At 49.1% G+C, this 24,324-nt stretch overlaps 1 protein-coding gene across 1 annotated transcript in view; it reads left to right on the top strand.

Annotated features, from left to right (window-relative positions):
* Positions 1 to 5,960: 5,960 nt before the first annotated feature.
* The window catches only part of CACNA1B (calcium voltage-gated channel subunit alpha1 B), a 143,807-nt gene continuing 125,443 nt past the window's right edge, over positions 5,961 to 24,324 (top strand). The window contains exons 1-6 of the mRNA XM_032865594.1: positions 5,961 to 5,978; positions 6,821 to 6,830; positions 7,399 to 7,494; positions 8,757 to 8,909; positions 10,187 to 10,377; positions 22,558 to 22,661. Of these exons, the coding sequence (XP_032721485.1) occupies positions 5,961 to 5,978; positions 6,821 to 6,830; positions 7,399 to 7,494; positions 8,757 to 8,909; positions 10,187 to 10,377; positions 22,558 to 22,661 (572 nt within the window). The remainder of the gene's footprint in view (positions 5,979 to 6,820; positions 6,831 to 7,398; positions 7,495 to 8,756; positions 8,910 to 10,186; positions 10,378 to 22,557; positions 22,662 to 24,324) is intronic.

Consider the following 24,324-nt stretch of genomic DNA (forward strand, 5'->3'; position numbering starts at 1 on the left):
GTGTTTTTCTTCTATTGTCCATGCTTTAGGTGTCGCAGCCAAGAAATCATTGCCACACCCAGTGCCATGAAGGTTTTCTCCTGCCCCCGCTCCCCGTTGCCTAGTTCAAGGTCTTCCGTTTGGATGAGCAAAGACCCGCTCCGCGTCGCGTTTGCACGAACAATAAGGTCCCACTGATTGTTTTCGTGGGGCTCTTCAGATCTCCCGCCCAGTTTGGTAAAAAGACCGTCTTCCCCCCATAGGATGGTGTCGAGCATCAGTGACCGTGGGTGAGGGCTCATTTCTGAGTCACTGTTCCATTCTGTGGGTCTCTCTGTCCCTACGCCAAGATCACGCTGTTTTGATTACTATAGGTTTGCAGTAACTTTTGAAATCAGAAAGTGTGTCTTCGAGTTTTGTTCTTTTTCAAGATTGTTTCGTTTGTTTGGGGTTCTTTGAGATTCTATGTGAATTTTAGGAGGAATTTTTCTATTTCTGCAAAAAATGTCATTGGAGTTTTGATAGATCGGGATTACATTCACTCTGTAGTTTGCTTTGCACAGTGTGGGCATTTCGTAATACTAAGGTTTCCAGTTCAAAGACACGGGATGTCTTTACATTTGCTGAGTGTTCTTTAATTTCCTTCACCTCCTTGGTTAATTTTATTCCTAAGTTTTTCACTTTTTCTTGATACTATTGTAAATGGATTGAAAAATTTTCCTTTTTTGTTTGTTCATTGCAAGTGTATAGAATACGATTTTTTTTTTCCCCTAAAGATTTTATTTCTTTATTTCACAGAGACACAGCAAGAGAGGGAACACAAGCGGGGGAGGGGGGCGGGTGGGATAGGGAGACACAGGCTTCCCGGGAGCCTGACTCGGGGGCTCGATCCCAGAACCCTTGGGATCATGACCTGAGCTGAAGGCAAACACTTAACAAATGAGCCCCCCAGGCGCTTCTTTAAAATAAAACTATTTTCTTGTTTTAACTTTATATCCTGAAACTGCTGAATTCATTAGTTCTGGTAGTTTTTGGTGGATTTTTGTTGTTGTTGTTTACAAATTTAGGACTTTCTACATATGAGGTGTGTTGGGATTTTTATCACAATTGTACTGAAATTATGTAGATTAGTCTGGGGAAAAGGAACATCTAATGTTGAACTGTCTCATCTATTAATATGGCTCATTCTTATTATCCCTTTGTTTCTCAAGAACGTATTGTGACTTTTATTATTAAGATATTATACTTATTTTATTGAGTTTATTCCTAGGTACTTCTGATTTTGTTGCTATTATGAACAGTATCTTAATGACAGTGTTATTGAGATATAATTCACACCCCAGGACACTCACCCTTCTGGAGTATCCCGCTCAGTGGTCTTCAGTCTGGTTAGAGCTGTGCAGCCATCAGCACTGTCTAACTCCAGGCCCATTAGAATGATAGTTTTTATTTTATTTATTTATTTAAAAATATTTTATTTATTTATTTGACAGAGATCAAAAGTAGGCAGAGAGAGAGAGGGGGAAGCAGGCTCCCTGCCGAGCAGAGAGCCCGATGCAGGGCTCGATCTCAGGACCCCATGACCATGACCTGAGCCAAAGGCAGAGGCTTAACCCACTGAGCCACCCAGGCGTCCCTAGAACGATAGTTCTTAAAAATTGTATTTTCTAATTGTAAGTGAAAACAATCTATTTTGTTTTTAAAGATTTATTTATTAGGGAGAGAGAGAGAGAGAGAGAACGAGAGTGAGCGCATTAGCAGGGGCGAGGGGTAGAAGGAGAAGCAGACTCCCAGATGAGCAGGGAGCCTGATGTAAGACGTGATCCCAGGACCCTGAGATCATGACCTGAGCCAAAGGCAGTACCAAGCCACCCAGGTGCCCCAAAACACAATCTATTTTTGAATATTTATTTGGTACTACATAAACTTGCTGAACTTTCTAATTAGCTCTTACAGTTTTTCTATGTATGCTTTTGGGTTTTCTGTATAAAAATCACATTATCTGTGAATATGACAGTTTGTTTTCTCCTTTTTAATCTTTATATATTTTATTTCTTTTTCTTTTTTTATTGCCTTGGCTAGGACCTCCGTATGATCTTAAGTAACAATCTTGTATTTTCCCTGCGTTTGAAGAGGGTTGCTCCTAACACATGTTGTTATCAGTTTAAGGGATTTTTCTTTCTAGCCCTAGTTCTTGCCTAATGATATTGAAATTTTTTTGAATAATTTCTCTGAAAAAAATTTTTTTAAAGATTTTATTTATTTGACAGACAGAGATCACAAGTAGGCAGAGGCAGGCAGAGAGAGGGGGAGGCAGGCTCCCCACTGAGCAGAGAGCCCGATGTGGGGCTCGATCCCAGGACCCTGAGATCATGACCTGAGCCGAAGGCAGAGGCTTTAACCCACTGAGCCACCCAGGCGCCCCTCTCTGAAATTTTTGACGTGATAACATGGTTTCTATTTTGATTTTTAATTGGTGGGGTACATTAATAGTTATTCTACCATTGAACTATTCTTATGTTCCTATGACAACTCAGTTGGCCATTATATACTCTTAAAATATGTACTTTTGAGTTTTATTCTAATTTGTAACTTAAGATTTGTGTTCATAATTGAGATATGTATAAAATTTTCTTGTCCTTTTCCAGTTTTGATATCCAGATTATACTAGGGTCATAAAATGAGTTGGGGAGCTTTTCTTGTATTTTTATTCTCCGAAAGAGTTTATATAACATAGAAATTATCTGTTTTTTGGATGTTCATAGAACTCATTTGTACAGTAGTCTGGATCTGATGTTTGCCAGAGGAAACCTGAACCCAAATTCAGTTTTGTAAATGGTTTTGGTAGGCAGAATTCTGAGACAGCCCCCAAGGATCCCATACCTGCCTGTGCTCATCTCCCCTTCAGTGTGGGAAGGGTCACGGATATTATCTCACTTCCATCATTAGTTTCCCAAACAGTTGACTGAGTTAACCGAAAAGAACCAACCTAATTAGGTGATCCTTTTAAAGGGACTGAGCCCTTCGTAAAAAATTAGAGTGTTTAGAGGTGTGAGAGGGACTCTTGAGGGCCAGGTGGCGAGGACCTGAGCGTGGCTGCCAGGAGCTGAGAGCTGATAGCGAGACAGTGGGACTCCGTACCTCCTGCAGACAGCATGAAGGGGCTAGGAAGCATGACTTGCCCTAGATTGGTCTCTGGATGAGGGTACAAACTGGCTGACACCAGGATCTCAGCCTTCTGAGACCCTAAGCGGAGAACCTAGCTGTGGTGTGCCCTGACTTTGACCTACAGGGCTGTGAGCTAACAGCTGGTATTTCAAGTTACTAACTTTGTAGCAAGTCTTTACACAGCAATAGAAAACCAATACAGTCGTTTGCGGTTTGTTCAGGTTTTCTACTTCTTTGGTTATGTTTGAAAAATTGCATTCTGGGGGGGATATATTCCTTTCACCAAAATTTTAACATTGATATAAAATTGTTAATAATATTCTTTGTGATTCTAAAAATATCTCCTATCTGTAGGTATTTCCCCTCTATGTGAATATATTACGGTACACATGTATGGGTATGCAAGTGTCATGTGTTTCTGTACATGTGTGTATCTGTGTACAGGTGTGTTCAGATATGTGCACATTCTCTTTTTCCGGATGATTCTTGCCAGACGCTTGTTCATTTTTTTCAACTTTCAGATTCAGTTTTCTGTTATTTCTCTATTTTCTGATTGAACCATGTCTACGCTTAGCTTTATTATTTCCATTTTTCTCTTTTCTGTAAATTTAGTCTTCTTTCTTTTTCTTTTAAAGATTTTATTTATTTATTTGATAGAGACACAGTGAGAGCAGGAATACAAGCAGGGGGAGTGGGAGGGGGAGAAGCAGGCTCCTCACTGAGCAGGGAGCCCGATGCGGCGCTCGATCCCAGGACCCTGGCATCATGACCTGAGCCGAAGGCAGATGCTTAATAACTGAGCCACCCAGGCGCCCCCTCTTCTGTTCTTTTTTAAGATTCTTGAGACATATCTGTACTTGGTTTATTTATTTTCAGTCTTTAAAAAAATAAAACCATTTAACTTTATGAATTTCCCCTTAAACATCCCTTTCACAGAACCCCACACATTGTAATATGTGGTATTTTTGTTGTTGATGGGTTCTAATTATTTGGTAATTTGTCTTTTTACTTTTTAGTTAATGAGTTATTTAGTTGTGCATTTTGAGGGTTTCTATACATATGAGTTTTCTTTTACAGTGTGTTTTTATATTTGTATTCTCATTTAAATACATTTATTGAATAACAGAAGTGTAATAATGTGTGTTACTAATTCTTTGAAATTTGCTGAGGCTTTTTTGTGATGTAGGTTATGGGTGATTTTCTCTCTTTTTAAAAAGATTTATTTATTTATTCAAGGCAGGGAGGGGCAGGGGAGAGGGAGAGAGAAACTCAAGCAGACTCCTTTTGAACTTGGAACCCGTCACGGGGCTCCATCTCACGACCCTGAGATCAGACCTGAGCTGAAACTGAGAGTCAGACGCCCAAATGACCGCACCACCCAGGCACCTTGGACATGGGCAGTTTTCAAAGATATTCCCATGTACTCAAAAAAGGCTATGTTCTTTATTTGTTAGGAGCAGAGTTTGATAGATAGGTGAGATAGGAAAGATGTAGAAGACTAGAACTCTGTTGTACATCAAGGCTGCTAATTTTTTTTTAAAGACTTATTCATTTGAGAGAGAGAGAGAGAGAGCGCGCACACATGTGTGAGTGGAAGAAGGGGCAGAGGGGGAAAGAAACTCTGAGCAGCCTCCATGCCCAGCACGGAGCCCAACTCGGGGTTCAGTGTCACGACCCTGAGATCATGACCTGAGAAGAAACCAAGAGTCAGACGCTTAGTTGACTGAGCCACCCAGGAGTCCCAAAGCTGCTAATTTTGTTTTAATCTTAGGTAGCCTTACTGAGTTTTGGTATTCAGCCCTTCAGACTGTGAGAGGAGCTTTGCTGGACTTTTTGACTGTGTTGAAATCTGGGGTGATGACTTCTTTTATATCTGAAAAAAAATTTTTAAGAGATTTTATTTATTTGATGAGAGAGAGACAGTGAGGGGGGAACACAGCAGGAGGAGTGGGAGAAGGAAGAGCAGACTCCCTGCTGAGCAGAGAGCCTGATGCGGGGCTCGATCCCAGGACCCTGAGATCATGACTCCAGCCGAAGGCAGAGGCTCACATCTGAGCCCCCCAGGCACCCCTGAAAATACGTTTATTTTGCCCTCACTCTTCATTGACAGTTTAGCTGGATACAAAGTTCTAAGGTGACCAGTACTTTCCGCTGCCTTGGAAGGTATAACTCGATTGCCTTCTGGAACGTATTTTTGCCAAAGTGAAGTTTTTTTTCTTTTCAATTATCCTTTTTTGCTATTAGAAGATATTTTGTCTTTTCTTTTTCTTTCTGGCAACTTTTAAGGCTGTCTTTTTATCCTTGATGTTCTGCCGTTCCTCCCTGTTTCTAGTCGGATGTATTTTCTTTATTCAGTGGGTACTTATAGTGCACTTTTGATTTAAAAAGTCATTTATAGTTCTGTAAATTTCTTATCTGCTACCTCCTCCAATGTTGCTTCTTCACCCTCTGCCCTGTTCTCTTCCGCAGCTCATACCGGATGTGTGCTGAGCATATGATCTGACCTCCGTTTTGCTTAATTTCTCTCTCTTATTCCTTCTTTGGCTTCTTGATGTCTGCAGACGAGTTCTTCAGTACTAGCCTCTGTACTATTTTCCAAATCACTCATGCTCTCAAACTGTGTCTCCAGCCCAGAGTGTGATTTATTATCACTGTTACTGCTGTTTGTTTATTGCCCAAAATGGCTAGTCTTTCAGACACCGACCTGTTTCTGGCTGCATTTGTTTCATAGGTGTCAATTTCGTCAGAACAAAGTTAATCTTCCAGTAGTCAGTTTTGATAGTTGGAAGTCTCTTGTAACATTGGGTTTCTTCATGTGCTCTGGACTTCTGGTTTGAACAGATATTTTCTTGTTGCCTTTCTTTCTTTTTCCACTGAGAGTTTCAGCTCTGTCTCAAATTCTATTCTCGCTGCCATGTATCTCGAGCAGGGGCACAGAGCCTTCTTCACCAAGAGTCCGGGACACATTCTACAAGCAGAACTGCCAGGACTGTTGGTGCATGGTGTGTAGAGTGAGGGGAGAGAGGACTCGGGGAAGCCCTGGTTTTGGCTGAAATAACATCTACGAGGAGTACTCAGAGAGTGGGAACTGGGGAAGAAGCAAGGCTGCAATAGGAATCAAAGCTTAGTCGCCACAGTGTAGCAGCTCTGAACTTTCTAAAGAAGTTCATGTTTCAACACTTTTAAACATTAATGTTTAAAAAATGGTTCTTTAATTATGTAATGCTTGATACACTTTTTGATAGCCAAGTGGAAAGGTTAAAAGAGCAGTTGGATGTATGAGTCCTCAGTTCTAGATTTGTGTTAAAGCTGTGCGATTAGGAGTGGAAAGCATGCTGTGGCATTCAGAGCCAAGGGGTAGATCCTGCTGGGAGAGAGCCCCAGGGCCTCCACCTCCCAAGTCTGGTGCACAAGGCAAAGGTGGCCGTTGAGACCTGGAGGGGCTCCTGGGGAGTTCGAGGGAAATGAGAGAGTTGGCCAAAGGCTGGAGAAGGAACCATTTAGAGCAGGAGACTTGACCACCGGAGTTGGCAAGGTATGGTCTCAAACAGCATTTCAGGGGAGCGGTGTGGGTGGGAGCCTAACAGGGACGGGAAGGTAAGGTCAGACCCAGGACTGACCCTCCGACTGAGCTTTGGTGTGAAGGGAGCAGAGAAATGTGCGGTGCTGAGAGGTGGTTCTCAGATCTTTTGTTTTCTGAAATGGAAGGCATCAGAATATGTTTTTCTGCCAACAGACTGATTATGATGGCTTTCCTGAGTCCCCGAAGCCTCTGTTCCACCTTCCCTGCCCCACACCACTGTTCCCCTGAGAGAAGGGCTTGAAGAGAGTGTGTGTGTGTCTGCTCAGCCCCGGTGTTACCCGTTTCACTCCTCCCCGTGTCTCTTGAGGCTGTTTGCCACGTGGCTGGGGTTGGTATGGGAGCCTGGTTCTGGCTTGGGTTTAGCTGGAGGGCAGATTCAAGGCCAGGCCAGGCCTCAGAGACCAAGGGTCATCTCAGGGTGATTCCTTCGAGACAGAGGGATGGTCACACTGGAAGCAGCTGTTGCTAACATTACTATGGGGACGCCTGAATTCAGTCCCTGACCCTTCCTGCTTGGCAGGTCCCATACCTTGTGCCTGCCCTGTGTTTGGACAGTAGGGGACAGAAGAGACATGGTGTCCCTGTTCTTGGGAGAAAGGATGTGGGGGTGGGGAACGGGTTCTCTTACCTGAGTATGGAAGCCTCTAGTTCCCTCCTTCTCTTTCCTGCCAGGATCCTGGCCACGGCTGGCACTGACTTTGACCTGCGGACCCTGCGGGCTGTGCGTGTGCTCAGGCCCCTGAAGCTGGTGTCTGGGATTCCGAGTGAGTCTGGCAAGAGCCATTAGACCCAAGCCTGCCTGGACTCCTGACCGCCTCCCCCAGCCTCACCACAGCCATGGACACACTTAAGCCCTAACCAGGGACCCCTTTGGCTCTGGTGACTCTAAGCTCAGGGCTCCTGACCCCCGGGAACCAGGTGTGAAGAAGCCTTGAAATTCTCTGTGAAAGCCCAGAGAGTGGCCCAGTTCTTTTGCCCTGACTTGGCTTCCCCAGCTGGAAGCTTAATCTCTTCACATTCTCTGCTCTATTTCTAGCTCTGTTTTGTTTTCTGGGGTTAAGGTATAGATGAGAGATTGAGCAAGCTGGTGGGCTGGTGCCTGAGAAGACAGCCAGAGGCTGCAAGGGACCCCCTGTCTTGCCTTAGGCTCGGCAGGGCCATGGACACCCAAGGCCAGGTTAAGATATGCTCTTGGATTCTGCTGCTCAAGGAGCCGGGCAGGAGGGCCAAGGTTACCGTGGGGTTGGGTTTTTCTCAGAGCCCCGGGCGGGCAGGAACCGAGAGCTGTGTCCCCCTGAGGCCACTACAGGAAAGCCCTCATTCTGCCCCAAGACCCTGCCAGGCGAAGGCTCAGGCCTGTATCTAAAAGCTGGGGCAGGTGGAAAGGGGGTCGTGGGGTTGAGCCTCCCTGTGTGCTGGTTCCTTTGGCCTGGACACACCCGTGCTGGGGGTTAGTGGTCAGACACTCCTGGGGGTGGGTCCCCTGCTTCACTGTCCCCAAGGAACTGTGTCTGTTGGGAACTCCTGTACGCCCCTCCTAGGATCTCCTGCTCTCGGCCTCCCGAATCTTTTGCTTCTGTCTCCCAGCAGCCCCCACCCTTTCTTCTCAGGATTCTCTGCTCACTCCCCATGGAGCCCTTCATAGTCCACATCTCTCCCCCGACTTTGTACTCTGACACCCCGCACCCTGCTTCTCCCCTGCTTTGGGACATTGTTCTGTCCACTTCCTTCCAAGGCTTATGCTTGGTCTCCTACCCCGAGGACTGTCCTGTTTGGTCTCCCACCCCGGGGACTGTCCTGTTTGGTCCCCACCCGAGGACTCCCCTATATGTGCAGGCTGTTCCCCCAAACTCATGGTTCCCTGTACTCCCTGCTCATCCCCTACTTGAACAGTGCCCAGCCCAGCACTGTGCCCCGGCCCCCAGTGCTGCCCAGCCTAGGCTCTGGCTGGTCTGCTCCCCGCCTCCCCCAGCCCCGGCACCACCTCCTCCGCTCTGACCCACCCTCCATGGCTGCTCTGGTCCAGGCTTGCAGGTGGTGCTCAAGTCCATCATGAAGGCCATGGTCCCACTCCTGCAGATCGGGCTGCTTCTCTTCTTTGCCATCCTCATGTTCGCCATCATCGGCCTCGAGTTCTACATGGGCAAATTCCACAAGGCCTGCTTCCCCAACAGCACAGGTGAGGCCTGGCCACGCCCCTCGGACTCGTTCATCCTGGAGGCCCTGCTTGGGAGTCCAGCGGACCGGGGAGCTCCTGTGCCAGTGGGGGACACACACCACCTCCAGGAGGGCACAAACACCTGAGCAGACACAGAAACGCAGTGATCACAGATGATAGTAACTTCTGGGGGAAAACAAAAGGAGAATTGGCAATATAGTAATTGGGGAGCCTGCTTCACGGAAACCAGGGAAACCAGCCCGGGAGGCCTGTCTCCTGAGGTGGCCCTTGAGCAGCCGTCAGAGCAGTGAGAGGGACTGCTGGGTGGCTGCTGGGCCAGAGGGCTCCGGTTCCAGGGCCCGGTGCATGCAGAGGCCAGGGTGAGGTGCCGCGGGAGCAGAGGGGAGTTGCGTGAGCTTCGAGGCTGTGGTGGGAACTCGGACTCTTATTCTGAGAGAGGTCGGGAAGGCAGGGGAGAGCTCTGAGTGAGGCCGCTCCAGGAAGGCAAAGGCAGAAACAGGCTCGGGGAGGCTAATGTCACGATCCAGAGAGATGGCTGAGGCCGGGCTGTTTTGGTGGAGGTGGTCAGAATGTGTGGGGTTCTGGGTGGACTTGCAGGGAGGCAGGTCATGTCACTCAAAGCAGAGAAAGCTCTTACCAAAATTTAAATCATTCATGATTTTTAAAAACTTCTTATCATAGCTGGTGGAAACATGTAGACTCCGCAGGGGCCAGTGCTGTGAGGCCTGGGCGCTGTGACCCCCAGCCACCCTCTGGGTCCCTGCTGGCTGGACTCTGAGCCGACTTGCCTGGTGAGCAGGGACCGCAGTGGCTGACTCCAGCTTGTGGTGGCTCCGGAGTGACAGGCAGATCTGCCAGTCAGGAGTCTTGGGGCGGCTTGACTGTGAAGGAAAGGAGAAATCAGGGTGGTAGTGGTAGGAAGAATTGGATGTTAGGACTTTGTCTTTTTTGATTTTCAGGTGCCTAAGTCCTGAGCATGCCTCAACCGTGAGGGGCAGGTTCTAGCTGAGAGGGAGAGGTAGACCAGTAGTTCCTGGGAGGGTGGGTCTGAGCTCGGGGAGGGCTGGTCTGAGCTCGGGAAGGGCAGGTGTGGGCACGGGGAGAGAGCCGGTGCACGGAGGGATGGTGGGACGTTGAGGGAGGATTCCCACTGGTGCTTGATTCCTGCCCCCCGCCCCTCCCCGTGATGAGGTCTCCGCAACCCAGGAATCCCAGCAGGGGTGGGAGCGCTTGGTGTTTCTGGGCTCAGGGTCTATGCTTCACTCTTCTCTTCGCAGATCCAGATCCAGTGGGCGACTTCCCCTGCGGCAAGGAGGCCCCAGCCCGGCTGTGTGAGGGGGACACAGAATGTCGGGAGTACTGGCCAGGCCCTAACTTCGGCATCACCAACTTCGACAATATCCTGTTCGCCATCTTGACGGTTTTCCAGTGCATCACCATGGAGGGCTGGACCGACATCCTCTACAATGTGAGTTGTGAGTTGTGCCTTGGCCCTGGCGCCGTGGACGGACCCTGGAGCTCCTGCAGCCTCATTTGGGGTGATATTTCTGACCTAGGAGCCTCTGCCCAACCCCAAGCTCCTTCATCCGCCATAGGATGAAATCTAGGCCCCTTCCTTCAGATAGCTCCACCAGCTGCCCACTGTCCACTCACACTCTTGGCCTGGTCCTAGAGTCTCCGGGCCGCTTCTTGTATGAGTGATGCTGAGGGCTGGGCGGACACTTCCAGAGATGCTGCTGCTGATCATTGAGTGGCCATGGTGTGGTCCCTCAGGCCCCCCACAGGCTCGTTGTTAGGCCCCGTGTGAAGTGTCTCCTCCCTGTTAAGTCACAGAATCATCTCGAGAACCCCATTGTACAAGGAGGAAACTGAGGCATGGAGAGCTTGTTGAATTTGCTCCAGTCCCTAGGACTGGTGGCAGCTTGCTAGGAGCTCCTAGCTATGCCATCCCTGGCAGGGTTTTCAGGATGGAGTGAGGGGCAGGGAAGCCTACTGGCCTCTCCCTGTCCTGAGGCTGCCTGGGGAAGACAGGGCAGGGCCGCATGCTGCCCGGAGCTGACGTGCAGGGAGACCTCTCTGATGATGCTGGGGACCTGGGGTGAGAGTGTGTGTCTTGTGCATTCGTGTCTTCTGCTGCATCTCTCTGGCACTGTTTCTTCTTGAACGTCTTGCCCATGAGAGCGCCTAGCCATCACAGTGGTGTATATGGGGCAGTCTGGGTTGGGGCCCGTGACGAAGCTGGTCTAAGGCCCTTGCCTGGTGACCTGTCTCACTCCCGCCTCCCTCCACGTGAAGCTCTTCCTGGCGGACTCTGCCATGAACGCTGGAGCACAATGCTGTTTGCTTTTTCATGTGATGAACCCCTTGCTACCTTGTACCCGCTAAAGCCCCATGAGCCCCCAGGGCATGAGCACGATTAAATTAGGCCCCCAGGGGCTCTAGGAGGTAGAGAAAGAAGGTACACACAAGCTAGGACTCTTGGAAGGTTTGGCCGGCAAGGCACAGCTGGTTGATGGCTGCGTTCTGGATGGCTAGGGTGTGCCCTGCATGGGTACTGTGGGTGGAGGGCCCTGTGATACAACACATTTCACACTGAACCTGCCACTTGTATGCTGATGTGGGGTTTGGACGATAAGCCCCCGAACCTCGTGCTCCCCACCCTCGAGGAGCCTGGGGAGGAAATGACGGTGGTGTAGTCTGGTGGCGTGATGGATGGGAGGAAAGGGACAGAATGGGACCCTTTGCCCTGTGCCTTCTCCGTGGGTTCACAGAGAGCCATTAGGTCTCAGGGCTCGGTATCCAGTAAACGTGTGGTAAATGCTCACTGGGCTGGCACGGGGAAGACGAGGAGTTAAGAGAAGCTGGCCTAATGTTCCTGGAGCCAGATCCCTTCTCGGAGTGCGAGTCGTGTCTCACAACGGGCTCTGTTCAACTGAGGAAAAGAGGAACAGGCACCAAGGCGGTATGAGGGGCTTGGCTGTTCTCTTCCTGCAGCCAATCAAAGAGTAATTTCCCAAAGACAGACCCTAAAAATAGCTCTGAGCTGGCCACATCCCCGCCAGCCCCACCTGAACAACAGAAACCTAGAGCAGGGTTCTGCAGCGTTTGGTGCCCGCTGGGACTTGGCCGTCGGCCCAGGTGACTCAGACTGGTGGGTCTGTGCCCTGTGGGGGAGGGGCTGTGCCCTGTTGGGGAGGGGCTGCACAGGAGCCTGACCCTAGGGCAGGAGGCTGTGGTCCAGAGAGCCACAGAGATTCCTCAGATGGGGGTTTGCCTGGGACCCACTTTCTGGGCACTCCCCGAGATGCTCCTCATACTGTGGCGAGCAGGAGGCCTTCAGTAAAGGCCTGACAATGGCCAGTGCCTTGAAGATGACGAAGGAGGATGAGGAGCCGGGAACTGTGTGAAAGCAAGGCCTGGGGTCTGGAAACCAGATATGCAGGTGCTGTGGAATTGAGCTCTGGAGCTTTGGCGAGGCACCAGGATGCCGTGACAGTGGTGAGCTGTGAGGCTGGTGCCCAGGGCGGGGTCCAGGATCGGGGTCCACTCTGCACACTAACAGGAGGGTTGTTGTTGTAAATCAGCTTTTAAAGGGGGTTCTTTGGAGAGAAAGCGTACCCTCTCTTCCAGCCCAGTGAGTGCAGCTTTTATGGTCCTTTCCGATGTGTCATTGGGCGGGAAGGCCCGAGACCGTGCCTGTGCGTTGAGGGAGAGCCATTGGCCTGCAGCCGTGGGGTGGACGGAGAGAGAGACGGAGAGCATGCTTGTTGCTGGGAACGGGAGAGGAGAGTGTGTGATGCGAGTGCCTCTCGCCGACCAGCTATGGCCCAGGGGTAGGGGTAGCCTGGAGCCCTTTTAAATTCTGACCAGGGGAATGATGAAGTCTCAGCAGAGAATGTCTGTTCAGAACGGACTGCTGACAACCGGCGGAGGTGGGTGGGGGTGTCCCAGACGGGAAGGAGAAGTGGCTGGCCTCATTTTGAAAAGTAAGTGGAGTCAGATGGGTCCTAAGTGAGACGAGTCCGCAGGAAATTGTGTCAGGCCCAGAGAGATGCGATGGTCTCGGGACAGCGCCATGCACGGCAGAGTTCGCCTGTCCCCCCTGCTGTCCCTCCCCTGCTTGGATAGTGGTGGGGTCAGTAGCCCAACAGCATGCCGAGGAAGAAGGAGCAGGGGGAGGCGTGGAGGGGCGAGGAGGGCCCAGCCTCCACCTCCCAGTGCAGGCAGCTGAGAGAGCAGAGGCTCTCGGTGTAAAGCGTGCCGCGTAGTTTGTTGCCAGCTGGGACTAGACTCATAGTTGCTGAATCGATACCATTTTCTCCTTGAAGTGATTGCAGAGCCTTCGGTTACCCAGGAGTTACTGGAAGTCGCAGGACTGACCCCCATTTCTGCCCAGGAGCACGAGTGCGTTCAGACGGGCCGTAGGAGGGAAGCGAGGCTGGTCAGTGAGGGTGCGCAGGGCTCCGGTGTCCGTGGTGGTGGTTGTGTGACGGCTGCCGCCAGGCGTTCTGACGCAGGGGTGCTGGCTGCGTGTCACAGCGGGCGCTGTCGCCGTGCAGTGTGGGGGAAGGAGGACCCCGAGAGGGTGTGACCTCCCCACTGCGAAGGGTGGTGCCTTTCCTTGAGAAGGGAGACTTGGGAGCCAGACCTTTGCTCGGTTTCGTTTCCGTGGGTGGTCGCGGAGCCCAAGGACCGAGCTTTGGCCACAGGCTGTTTCAGAGAGCCATTGCCATGGGGGGGACACGCCAAGTGCATGGCCGGGTGTGTGACGGGGAGCTCAGAGGACACGGCGGGGCTGAGGGGGTCTGTCTGAGGTCAGGGCAGTGCTCAGCATTACGGGAGAGGACGCGACTGTCTCGGCAAGGGGTGTAGAAGGAGAAGCAAAGAAGGCCGAAGACGGCGCGTTCTCGAACACGGCTGCTGGGGTCTCCAACGTTCAGAAGCCAAGTAGGAAGGAAGGGGTGGCCAAGGGGACCAAGGTGGAGCCCCTGGCGTGGGCTGGGAGCACCACCAGGGGCTGGGGAGAAGCAGAGCCAGGAAAACAGTTTTCAGAAAGCCACCAACCAGGTCCGATGCTGCTAACGGGACGAGAGCAGTGTCCGAGGTGGGGGTAAAACCGTGGGACGTGCCGGAGAAGACAGTGTGGGATCAGGATGGCGGCCAGCGTCTGGCTCTGGCCGGGTCCCTCCCAGGGGGCATAGCGGGAGGGACTGGCAGGGGAGACGGGGATTGTTGGAGGTAATTAAGGGTTTACATGCCGTTGTCGGAAGTCTGTGGAGCGGTCCCCTGTGTCCTCTAATGATGCAGGGGGCTTGTACCCCATCCAGAATGCTGAGCCTGACCCAGTGGGGACACAGAAGGTTCCATTCTGGCAGGACCCCCGGTAGCCCTTCCATACCCACACCCCCTTCTCTCTTACCCTTCCCCCACGCCCCTCCAGGAACCACTACTCTGCCATCGCTGTCCTTTCAGGGAGATTAGTAAAGGGAGCTGTATGCACGTTACTTTTTGGGTTGGCCACTTTCACTGACGTGGTTCTTGGGGGATTCGTCAGGATTACTGGGTGTGGCCGACGTCACACCCTGCCCGGCACTCGTGTTACAGGACCTCTGGACCGCTCCCAGTTTGGGGCTATTGAGAACACAGCGATTGTGCACACATGTACACAGGTTTTCTGTGCAAACGTAAGCTGTCATTTCTCTGGGGTAAATGCCTAAGAGAACAGTTTCTGGGTTGTACAGTAGTTGCATGTTTACTTTTTTAAGGAATTAGAAATATCCCAGAGGCCTGGGTTCTTTTACACGCCCACCAGCCGTGCGCAACGTGTCGTGCCCTTGCCAGTGCCTGAGGTTGCCATTGTTTTTACCTTCAGCCGTCTGGTGAGTGTGACTCTGGTGCAGCCCACACCTCTGGGGGCGGACGGTGCTGGTGTCATTCCATGCTCACTCGCTGTTCATGTGTCTTCTTTGTGAAATCTCTCTTCGTACCCTGTGTCCGCAGTCTGGATTGTTATTTTACTGTGGAGTTTTTCTGTCTTCTAGAAACCACTTCTTTGTCAGATACGTGACTTGCAAATATTTTTCCTTAGCCATTAACTTGACTTTTCATAGTCTTCACCGGGTCTTTCACAGAACAAGCATTTTTTTTTTCCCCAGAAAAATCATTTTTTATTTTGATAAAGTCCAGTTTATCTACTTTTCCTTTTGTGCATTGGGCTTTTGGGGTCGAGTCTAAAAACTCTTTGCCTAGTCCTAAATTCTGAAGATTTTCGTCTACTTTTTTTAAACAAATTTTTATTGTTTTACATTTAACATGCATACTGCGATCCATTTTGAGTTAATTTTTGTATGAAGTGTGAAGTTTAGGCTGAGACTCTCCTTCCCATGTCTCCCTCCCGTCTTCCCTTCCGCCCTTACTTGCTGAGCTTATGAATGTCTGGGTCCTCGCGTGCCCTTGTTGAAGGAGCTGTATTTCCTCCATTGAATTGCTCTTGCGCCTCTGCCCAGGAGGTTGGCTGGATTCTGTGTGGGTCTGCTTCATTGCTTTCCTGTTTAAAGCAAGTTCTGCACACAATGTGCGGCTTGAGCTCAAAACCCCAAGGTTGGGAGTTGTATGTTCCTCTGACTTAGCCAGGCAGATGCCCATGGGTCTGTGTCTTTTCCAGGGACCCATGTGTCCCTCTCACCAAGACCAGGCAGTCTTCGTCACGGCGGCTGCGCCCTACACAGATCCCCAGGTCGGCCGGTCTTTCTCGCTTTGTTGTGTTTGAGGGGATTGCGCCTTCCCTCTGCCGGGCCTTCCGATCCGGGAACATGGTGCGTCTCCGGTTACGTCGGTCTCAACTCATTTCTTTAATCGGAATTTCATGGTTTTCAGCATTCGTTCCTGTGCCCTCTGGCTCCCTTTCCTGCCTTGGTCCGGAGCTTGGTGTGCTGGACGCGAATGGGGACAACAATCGTGTTTCCACGCTCCGGATCATAGGGAAGAAGTTCAATATAACGTGCACTGTGGGCTGTTTTGTTTTTCGTGGACGCTCTTTATCCCAGAGGCGCGTCCCCTGTTCCTCCTTTCTGAGAGGTTTTATCATGTGTGGGCGTTGAATGTTATAAAATATTGTCTTCGCATATGATAACGTGATGTTTTCTTTAGCTCGTTAGTGTGGCGGATTACGCGGACTGACTTGGGAATTTTGAAACAGCTTGACATCCCCGGAATAAACCCCACGTGTCATGGTATACAGTTATTTTTACATATTGTCCAGTACTATTTGTTAATATTTCATCAAGGGTTCTGGCATCTACATTCATGGGGCATTTGGTCTGTAATTTCCTTCTTTTTTGAATTGTCTTTGTCCTGATATTGGTATGAGGACAACACAAGATTTAGAAAATGAATTAGGAAGTAGTTCCTCCTCTTCCATTTTCTAGAAAAGATTTATATAAGTGGTATTGTTTCTTTTTTAGAGAATTGGTAGAATTCTATAATCGGGGTCTAGAGATTTCTTTTTTTTTTTTTTTTGAAGATTTTATTTATTTGTTAGAGAGAGAGAGACAGAGAACATAGGACGGGAGAAGGTCAGAGGGAGAAGCAGACTCCTCGCGGAGCTGGGAGGCCGGTGCAGGACTCGAACCCGGCACTCTGGGATCATGACCTGAGCCGAAGGTCTTCAGCTTAACCCACTGAGCCCCCCAGGCGCCCTAGAGATTTCTTTTATGGATTTTTTTTTCTAATAACACTTTTTGAGATATAGTCGCATATGATAAAATTTAGCAATTTAAAGTATACAGTTAATGGTTCTTGTATGTTCATAGGGTTGTGTGGCCGTCAACATTACCTAATTTTTGAAGATTTTTTTCAACTAAAAAAGAAACCCCATGTCCGTTAGCATCACGCCACAGTCACTCCCCGTTCTTCCATCCTTTAGCCCCTGGCAACCACTAATATATTTGTCTCTGTTAATCTATTCCAGACGTTTCCTGTAAATGCAGTCATAGAGTATGTTGACCTTTGTGTTTCTAAGGTCTGTCCATGTTGTAGCACGTGGCACTATCTCACTGCTTTTATTATCAAATATGATTCCATTGAGTGGATATACTATATTTGGTTTATATTTCATCAGTTGATGGAAATTTGGATCGTTTCAACTTTTTTTTTTAAAGATTTTATTCATTTATTTGACAGAGAGAGACCACAAGCAGGCAGAGAGGCAGGCAGAGAGAGAGGAGGAAGCAGGCTCCCCGCTGAGCAGAGAGCCCGATGCGGGGCTCGATCCCAGGACCCCAGGACCATGACCTGAGCCAAAGGCAGAGGCTTAACCCACTAAGCCCCCCAGGTGCCCCTGGATTGTTTCAACTTTTTTATATCATGAATCACACCACTATGAACAAATGTGCACAAGTTTTGTGTGGAATATGTTACTTCTCTTACGTATTTGCCTAACCATGGGATTGCTAGATCGTGTGGTAACTGTGTGTGTAGCCATCTGAGGGGCTGCCAGACTGATTCCCACAGTGGCTGCGGCACCTTCCATCCCAGCAGGCGTGCACAAGTGCTCTGAATTCTCTGTGTTCTCCTCGACACTTGGTATCATCTGTCTTTTTAAAATTTAAGCATCCTAGGAAAAGTAAAATTTAATTTTAAAAATAGTCATGCATTCATTCATTCATGATATAAGTGATTTCTGTTGTTTTTTACAGCGTTTTATTAGTTTCAGGTGTACAGTAGAGTAATTCAGCACTTCCACGCATCACCCTGTGACCATCGTGACGAGTGCGCTACTGAATCCCCGTCCCGTTTCACCCATCCCCCCACCCGTGTCCCCTCTGGCGACCAGCACTTTGCTCTTCATAGTTAGGAGTCTGTTTCGTCGTTTGTCTTTCTGTTTCTGTTTTGTTTTTTTTTTCATTTGTTTTGTTTCTTAAATTCCGTATGTGGGTGAAATCATATGGTATTTGTCTTTCTCTGCTTGACGTATCTCACTTAGCATGACACTCTCCAGCTGTGTCCATGTTGTTGCCAGTGGCAAGATTTCAACCCTTCGTGTTTAGACGTGTCACATCTTCCTCACCCATTCGTCCGTCCGTGGACACTTGGACGGTTTCCATACCTCGGCTGTTGTAGATGACGCTGCTATAAACATCAGGGCACACGTATCCCTCTCAGTTAATATTCCTGTAATTTCGGGGGTAAATACCCATCGTGCGGTTGTGGGGTCGGAGGGCAGCTCTGTCTTCACCTTCTGGAGGGACGTCCGTGCTGTCTTCCACCATGGCTGCGCCGGCCTGCGTCACCACTAACTGTGCGAGGCCCCTTTTTCTCCACATCCTCGAAAACATCTTGTTAAGATTTAACTTAAATTTAACCAAACACCCATGAAGTGAAATGGTATTTCATCTTGGCTTTGATTTGCATTTCCTCTAACGACTTATGATAATGAGCGTTTTTATGTGCTGATCGCACCAGTTATATGTCTTCTTTGGAGAAATGTATTTTCAGATTCTTTCCCCATTTTTAAATTGGTTAATTTGTCATTTTGCTATTGACCTGTAATTTTTCTCTCTATATTATGATGTTAGCACTTACCAGATAGATGATTTGTAAATACATTCTCACATCCTGTGGGTTATCTTTTCATTTTCTTGATGGTGTCAGTTGAAGTACAAATGATTTCTATTTTAATGAAGTCCCATTTTTCTGCTTTTATTTTCACCATGTGCTTTTGGAGTTATAGCTAAGAATTTATTACCTAACCCAAAGTCATGAAGATTCACTTCTGAGTTTCCATTTAGTTTGGTAATGTTTGTCCCTGTCTTTAGCTCTATGACCACTTTGACGTAATTTTGCATGTGGTGTGTGGTAGGGATTCAGCTTCTGGTGGTTTTAGCACCGTTTGCTGAAAAGACTGTTCTTTGCCCTGTTGCATTGTCTTGTCATCCTTGTTAAAAAATCAATTGATCGTGGGGCGCCTGGGTGGCTCAGTGGGTTAAAGCCTCTGCCTTCAGCTCGGGTCGTGGTCCCGGGGTCCTGGGATCAAGCACCGCATCAGGCTCTCTGCTCAGCGGGGAGCCTGCTTCCTCCTCTCTCTCTCTGCCTGCCTCTCTGCCTACTTGTGATCTCTGTCAAATAAATAAATAAAATCTTTAAAAAAAAATCAATTGATCATAAGTGTAAGGGTTTATTTCTAGGTCATCAATTCTAATCTATTGATCAATATATCTGCCCTTTTTAGGGGGATTTATTTATTTCTAGGTCATCAATTCTAATTGATCAGTATATCTATATATTATTTCTAGGTCATTCATTCTAATTGATCAATATATCTGCCCTTTTTAGGGGGAAAGTTTTAAAATTTCACTTTCCTTAATAATTATAGTATGATTAAATTTAGCTACTTTATACTGGATGAGTTGGGCTAGTTTGTGTGTTTTGAGAACTTGCTCCGTTTCATCTGCGTTGTCGAGCATACATCAAGTTGTTGGTGGTGTTCCTTCATTGACCTTTTGATGGCAGCTGGGTCTATGTAGTGATATCCCCTGTTTCATTTATGATGTTGATAATTTGTCTTCTCTCCTTTTTTCTTAGTGTTATCAGAGGTATGTCAATTTAATAGTTTTTTTTAATAACCAATTTTTTAAAAAAGATTTTATTTATTTATTTGAGAGAGAGACAGCGCATGAGAAGGGGGAGGGTCAGAGGGAGAAGCAGACTCCCTGCCAAGCAGGGAGCCCGATGCGGGACTCGATCCTGGGACTCCAGGATCGTGACCTGAGCTGAAGGCAGTTGCTTAACCCACTGAGCCACCCAGGCGCCCCAAGAACCAGTTTTAAAAAATTGATTTTTTCTATTGTTTTTATTTTCAGTTTTGTTGATTTATTCTCTTATTTCTCTTCTCTTCTCTCCTCTCCTCTTCCCTTCCCTTCCCTTCTTTTCTCTTCTTTTTTTTTTTCTTCCTTTTCTTTTCTTTTGAGGCCCAGTGTGGGTTGAACTCACAACCCTGAGATCAGAACATGCGCTGAGATCATGAGCTGGATGCTTGGCCGACTGAGACACTCAGACCCCTTCGTGGTCTTACATTATTATTTACTTGCTTGGGATTGATGTGGGTTTATGTTGCTCTTTTGTTTTTCCTAGCTGCTTGAGGTGGAAGCTTAGATTATTGATTTGAGATTTTTCCTCTTTTGTAATATATGTATTACATATATTTAAATTTCCCTCTTGACGCTGCTTTAGCCGTGCCCTTCAATTTTGATATGTTGTGTTTTCATTTTTGTTCAGTTCAGTGTATTTTTATATTTCCCTTGAGATTTCTTCTTTGACCATGGATTTAGAATCATTTTCCCCTTGTAAGTAAGATGTCATTTCTTTTATACCACTTTCAGTAATTTGTCTTTAGTTTTCCTAAATTTGACTATGCTATGCCTTATTTTGGATTTCTTTGGATTTAACTTCTTGAATCTGTAGGTTTATGTCTCTTGACAAATGTGGAAAGCCTTTGGGCACTATTTTTTTTTTTTTTTTTGAGTACTTCCCAGCCTTCTCCTCTTCCTCCTGTATTCTGCTGTTCTGATGACATGAATCTTAGATCTTTCGTTATAGTCCCACAGGTTGTTGAGGTTCTGTTGTTTCTTTCTTGTTTTTGTGTTTTATTTTTAATTTATTATTTATTTATTTGTAAAGATTTTATTTCCTTATTTTACACAGAGAGAGAGAGAGAGAGAGAGAGAGCGAGCATGTGCACAAGCAGGGGCAGAGGGAGAGGGAGTAGCAGACCCCCCTGCTGAGCAGGGAGCCTGATGCGGGGCTGGATCCCAGGATCACAACCTGAGCCAAAGGCAGATGCTCAACCAACTGAGCCACCCAGGCGCCCCTGGTTTTGTTTTTAAAGTCGGGTTTCTCTCTGCTTATCAGACTGGGTAACTTCTATTGTTCTCTTTTACTGTTCACGGATTCTTTCCTCTGTCTCCTCCATTCTGTTGTCGTACTTTTCCATTTAAAGATTTTATTTATTTGAAAGACAGAGATCACAAGTAGGCAGAGAGGCAGGCAGAGAGAGAGGGGGGAGAAGCAGGCTCCCTGCCAAGCAGAGAGCCCAGCCCGATGTGGGCCTCAATCCCAGGACCCTGAGATCATGACCTGAGCCGAAGGCAGAGGCTTAACCCACTGAGCCACCCAGGTGCCCTGTACCTTTCCATTTAGATTTTTATTTTGATTATTGTGGTTTTCAGTTCTAAGTTTTTCACTTGGTTCTTCTTTGTATTTTCTATTTGTTTGCTGATACTATTTCTTTGCTGAAACTTTCTATTTTTTGAGTGTGTTTCAAGTGTGTACATGGTTAGCCTTTGAAGCATTTTTAGGATGGCTGCTTTAAAATCTTTGTCAGATACTTTTCTCATCTTTGTCTCTTAGTATCATTGGTCATCTGTATCAGTCAGGTTCTCCAGAAATAAAGAACCAATAAGACACATACGTATGTGTATGTATATAGATATGTATGAAGACAGAGAAAGAGAGATTGATCAACTGATTATTAGGAATTGGCCTTTGTGAATGTGGAGGTTGGCGGGTCCAAATCGGCAGTTTAGGCTGGCAGATTCCAGACCCGGGAGAGACAGGGGTGCAGTCCCGGTCCAAGAGCCAGCAGGTAGAGACCTAACAGAGCCAGGGGTACAGATGACGTCTGCGGCAGTCTCCGAGAGAACTCCCTTTTACTTGGAGGAGAGGCGACTTTTTTTCTCTTCAGATCTTCAACTGATCGAATAAGGTCCACCACCTTATGGGAGGCAGTCTGCTTTACTCTATCCATTAAAATGCTAGTCTCATCCAAAAACACATTTGTGGAAACACCCAGAATAATGTTTGATAAATACCTGGGGACCCTGTGGTCCAGTCAAATTGACACATAAAATTAACCATCATGCCATCTATCGATTGTCTTTCTTCACTCAGTTTTTGCTTTTTCTGGTTTTTGGTATGGCAAATGAGTTTCAGCTGAAAACTGAACACTTTTGGTGTTATGTCATGAGACCCAGATTATAAAAGTCAAAAGGTCTGGGTGAGACGCCCTTCTTTGCATTCAGTTTTTGGATCATGCCTGAGCGCTGGCTTCTGGCTTAAGCCCAGCCCGTGGTGAGAACAGTTCCTTGGGGACTTGTGGCTTGCTCTTGATATGGGGGGAATAAGGCCTGGGACCTTACAGCCTCTGAGCTGTGGAGACCGCTGCAGACAGAAAATCAGACTTGGACCTGGGGCCCCCAGGCTGCATTCAGGAGAAATGTCTGTAGAGCTGACAGGTATGTCCAGTAGCCTGGGGAGGACAGAGGAGGTGTCTGAGCAGAGGCTGGGCGTGCGGCCTTCCAGGTTTCGGGGGAGCCTCTGGCTCCCTGGAGCAAATTCCTTGGCTTTTCCATTTGGCTGGGCAGAGACCAGGAGTGCTCATTGTCCTTGGTCCTTCGAGAGCTCTGGGGCAGCTTCCAAGAAAGTGCTGTGGGGCCAGGGAGGCAGGTCTGCTGTGGGTCCTGCCACTCCCCCAGCCCCGGAACACTCCCTGCCTAGGCCGTGCCAGGTATTTGACGAGGGGTTGAGGGTGCTTCTGCAGCAGGGGCTGTGGGTCTTGCGACCCGTTTTTTGCTCATCTCCTTCTCGCCTGCAGACGAACGACGCGGCCGGCAACACCTGGAACTGGCTGTACTTCATCCCTCTCATCATCATCGGCTCTTTCTTCATGCTCAACCTGGTGCTGGGCGTGCTCTCCGGGTAAGCAGCTGTGTCGGCTTGCGCGTCGCCTGCCCTCCTGTGTCCTCGGGCTGAGGGGCAGATGCTGTGGTCAGACGTGGGCGCGTGTGATGTGGGGAAGGTGAGGCCTGGCCTGGCCTCATTGTCCCTCTCTGTGCTGGTCCCTCCTGTTGTCCTGAGCACGGGCCAGCCTGTCCTTTGTGCTGCTGTCCTGACCTCTCTCTTCACTATCCCCTGGCCCTGGCCTCCTTATCTCTATCCCACCCTTGGCCTTCACCCTGTCCCCTGAGATGGGGGAGAGGCTGCTGCTGGAGCTCACCTGAGTCCATTGTGTGGTTTTTGGGCAGCCCCGGAGCCTAGAGGGTCCCTCTGCTGCTGTAGTGGAGAGTGATGGCACAGCCCCATATGCTGACTGTGGTGGTCACTGGGCTCTCCACCCCACCTTGACCCCTGGCTTGCTCCTCCTCTCCAGACCCCTTTCTGTGCTGAGCTCCTCCAAGAGTGAACAAGGGAGGGTGAGGGGCGGGGATTCCCTCCTGAAGAAAGCAGTTTCCTGACCCCACATTGTACTTGCCTGCCCTGCATGGGGCAGAGGCTACAGAAGTGGTGTGTACTTGGGGGCACAGGTGGGGCTGGTGTTTGGGGATCCCGCCCTCTCATCAGTCTGGGGAAGCTGTGTCAGGAAGGCCTGGCCTGCGCTTTGTCCCACACTAGTATGATACCCCCGGAAGACTAGAGGAGAAATCTCATCCTGCCTACTCTGAAGTTTCCTGCTCAGGCCCGGGGCTCCTGAGGTGGGCTCGGGGAGAGGCTGGTGGACCAAGGGGCCTGGAAAAGAATAGCCACTGAGAGGACAGTGTAGCCAAGGCCTGCATGCTCTGGCTCTGGAATGTGTCCTCAGCTTCAGTCCTCTCCTGTAAGGGGTATGTCACCAGCATGTCTTTCCAGGCACCTCCATAGGGACAGGCACACCCACAGCGCAGTGGACGGATGCACGACTTCTAGTCTGAAGGAGCTGCATGGTGTGAGCTGGAGGAGGCCTGGAGCTCAGGGAAACCACCCAGGGAAGGGGCATTTCCACTGAGATCCAAAGGGAGACCAGGAATGGGCTCAGCAAAGCATGGGAGAGGGTTTCCCTGGCAGAGAAGAGCTGGGGTACAGGCCCAGGGGTAACCAGAGGGGCGCGTTGTGTGCTGCGGGGATGCGCGGGGCTGGAATCGGAGGGTGTGGAGGGGTGAGGCTGCCGCGGCCAGCAGACCGCAGGTTGTGTGGAGCGTGGGCTGTGTGCTGAGGACGGTGCACCCTGGGGAGGTGGCAGGAACATGAGTGGGTTCGCGGTGAGTTGGGAGAGCACCCTGCTCAGGGTGGCTTTGTGTGGCTTGCCCTGAAGAATGTGCAGAAAGAACTGGGGAGCTGGGGGTGCTCCTCACGGAGCAGGGCCATGGACATGGTGACTTCCCAGCCCTTCTCCCACTGGAGGGCATCCTGGCCTCTGGGGATGAGGTGATACGGGGTAGTTTTCCTAATTAGTCTCAGCTGAGCCCTCCCTCAGGCATCCAGGCCCAACAGAGAGACCCCAGGGTTCTCTTTCAGGCCCGGGCAGGCTTGGAAATAGCTTGGCCCCTAAAGCCAGCAGACTGTGCACAGCTGGCGGGTCCCACGCTGGCGACACTCCACGGTGGTA

This window comes from Lontra canadensis, unplaced genomic scaffold (genome assembly GCF_010015895.1).
Source record: "Lontra canadensis isolate GAN:19392208 unplaced genomic scaffold, GSC_riverotter_1.0 scaffold30, whole genome shotgun sequence".
NCBI classification, from domain to species: Eukaryota; Metazoa; Chordata; class Mammalia; order Carnivora; family Mustelidae; genus Lontra; species Lontra canadensis.